Raw genomic sequence first — 2,645 nt, 5'->3', positions numbered from 1 at the left:
GCAGTTAGCCTCGCTGCATGCAGTTAGCCTCGCTGCAGGCAGTTAGCCTCGCTGCAGGCAGTTAGCCTAGCCTTGGAGCTAAATAATCCTATAAACCTGTCAATCAGCCACACCTCCTAACAGAGGACTGTGATGTCAGCGCTGTGGAGGGAGGCAGTGAGCAAATCAAGCTGCTTTCAGCTCTGGGTGCAGGAGAGCTGCTCCCCACGATGCTCCTATCTTAGCATTGAGGAGGAGCTGCTCCACATGGACGACTTTAACCAGAGATTTATGGAAATACGTCACCAATCCGACAACAACAAAACTGCTTTACTCGTCATTAAAGATTAAATATTTATATTGCACATCTAAAATTTATATATTTTAATAAAGGACCTTTTAATCAAGGTCATTGGGTGAGTGGGGTGGCGCCCTCTACTGGCCAGCTGCCACTGTTTCATTTCCATTCCTCTCATCTTTATTAGCTGCTTATAATGAAGTTAGTAATGATGTAAATATCACCGTTAATCAGCTAATAACTGACCAACCTAACTAAATAATCACTCACATTTCTGTTATTTAATAATTCTAGCCTTTTCTTCCCAACATTTAGGAGTAAAGTGATAAATATAGATATTGGATCTAGATCTGAATGTTTTACCCTAACCAAATGTATCTGTTGAATCTATAAATTCACATTTAAAATGAGATATAGATTTATAGAGTTAACATTTACATAAAGAATGTAGAAACAGATGTTTTTAGATATGACATGAAAATATAGATTTATTGTTTAAATGTAGTTTTTTTCCTGAATGTGAAGAATTTTTCCTAAATCCCAGGATTGCGACATTGAGTTTTAGATTTATTTTATAGTAACCATAGAAACTGAGGATGTTCTGACAGAAGGAACCAAACATCTGCAGCTTCTCCTCCATCAGGTTAAAACAGACGTTGCCTTCAGATGTTCTGAAGATCCACTCTGGAGAACATTCACTCTGGTTCTGATTCTGTCTCTGCAGCGACTTCTACATCAGCATGGTGAAATGGGTGAGCCGGCAGAAGCTGAGCGTCCGCTGGGTCAACCGAGCTCAGAACGTCTCCATTCTCTCCCTGTGTGACGCCACCACAGGCGACTGCATGAAGGTAGGAAACTCACGGCAGAAACGGGCCGAGGCAGAAGTTCTGGTCACCTGACTCCATCTTGTTCCATCAGAAACATGTGATGACATCAGAGGCTTGGTTGGACCGCCAGGTGAGGTTCCTCTTCACCTCAGACTCATGAACCTGAGTCCAAACAAACCACTCTGGTACCTGAAGAAGCAGGATCTGGGTTCATGTCATGTCTAATGCTTGAAAAGGAGGTTCTGGTCTTAACAAACTGGGACCAGAACCAGAACCAACCTCATGGTACTGAAAGGCTCTGGTCCATCTGACCTCCAGACTGAGGAGCCACTGTTCTCCAGGGACCTCAGCAGGTTCTTCATCAGCAGCCCTGGAGCCTTCAGCCACATCTCCATGATCTCCAACCAGGTGAGACCAGAACATCCGGGTCTCTGACAGCCCGACCCGTCTGCCGGGTGTCAGGGACCCATCCTAACATGCCGTCTCTTCTCTGTGGTCCTCAGTCTGACGCTGAGCGGGTCCGGGTCCAGCAGCTCACCTCTGGGAACTGGAAGGTCTCCCGGGTTCTGGCCTACGATGAGAACTCCAGATCCATGTAAGTTCTGATCCAATAGTTTGTTAACGAAGCGGTTCTGGTCTCCCAGACTCCATCCTGATCCAGGTCTGCTGCTAGTCTGTGAGGACCTACCAGTAATTATTGGTATCAGAACCGGAGTTTATCGATCATTTTGGATTCAATCTGTTCAACTTCAGGCTGTTTAAATAGTTCTGTTGGATGTTGGACGATGTTGGACGATGTTGGACGTTGGACGATGTTGGACGTTGGACGATGTTGGACGTTGGACGATGTTGGACATTGGACTCTGGGATCCATTCTGTCCATTTTTCTGAGCTGAACCCCTCTATTGGTGCCGTGGTGCCGTTTGGGGCGGTGTACGGATGAATGGAACCTTATACGGGACGCCACAGGGCTCCGTTCTCGCTCCCCTCCTTTTTCTGCACCAGAAAACCTACAGATGTTCCTCTCTAGAACAGAAATCTGAATATCTATTTATAGCAACTATCTGATATGAATATTCCAATATTATGTCTATTAACGAACAGCTTAAAACAGAACCGCAGTGCTTAGACTGCCTCTCTGCTGCAGGTAGGTCACGTCACCTGACAGGTCTATGTCCCATAGCAGCTGATCTATGGTAGTGATCCATATCAGGATCGTTTTAGGACCAGTAGTTCCTGGTCCACCAGGTGCCTCCTCTAATAGAACTGGACTCTCTAATGGAGAAGCTTTGCTGTGAGACTTTCAGCTTCCTGGTATCTGCTGATGTCCTGCTGTTTGGGGGAGGAGCCCATTTTTCTTTCCTCAGTAGGACATTTACACTGAAGGTTGTTTCCTGTCAGGGGACCTAATTCCATGCAGATCCGTCCGGCTCTGATTTCTCGGTGCTCTTCTGTTTTCTAGATATTTCCTGAGTACAGAGGAGGGGTCGGCTCAGCAGCACCTGTACAGGTACGGCATCAGCTTCTCTTCCAACCCTCAT

General features: G+C 46.0%; 1 protein-coding gene across 1 annotated transcript in view; it reads left to right on the top strand.

Annotated features, from left to right (window-relative positions):
- LOC107099054 (inactive dipeptidyl peptidase 10-like) overlaps positions 1-2,645 on the top strand; it is a gene marked incomplete at its 5' end in the record, with an annotated part of 26,435 nt that overhangs the window by 14,698 nt on the left and 9,092 nt on the right. Inside the window, 6 exons of the mRNA XM_015396997.1 lie at positions 43-98; positions 1,002-1,125; positions 1,196-1,234; positions 1,423-1,512; positions 1,608-1,699; positions 2,567-2,614. Of these exons, the coding sequence (XP_015252483.1) occupies positions 43-98; positions 1,002-1,125; positions 1,196-1,234; positions 1,423-1,512; positions 1,608-1,699; positions 2,567-2,614 (449 nt within the window). The remainder of the gene's footprint in view (positions 1-42; positions 99-1,001; positions 1,126-1,195; positions 1,235-1,422; positions 1,513-1,607; positions 1,700-2,566; positions 2,615-2,645) is intronic.

Source organism: Cyprinodon variegatus, unplaced genomic scaffold, assembly GCF_000732505.1.
Source record: "Cyprinodon variegatus isolate N-32 unplaced genomic scaffold, C_variegatus-1.0 Scaffold834, whole genome shotgun sequence".
Classification (NCBI taxonomy): Eukaryota; Metazoa; Chordata; class Actinopteri; order Cyprinodontiformes; family Cyprinodontidae; genus Cyprinodon; species Cyprinodon variegatus.
This window is presented reverse-complemented; position numbering and strand designations above follow the sequence as displayed.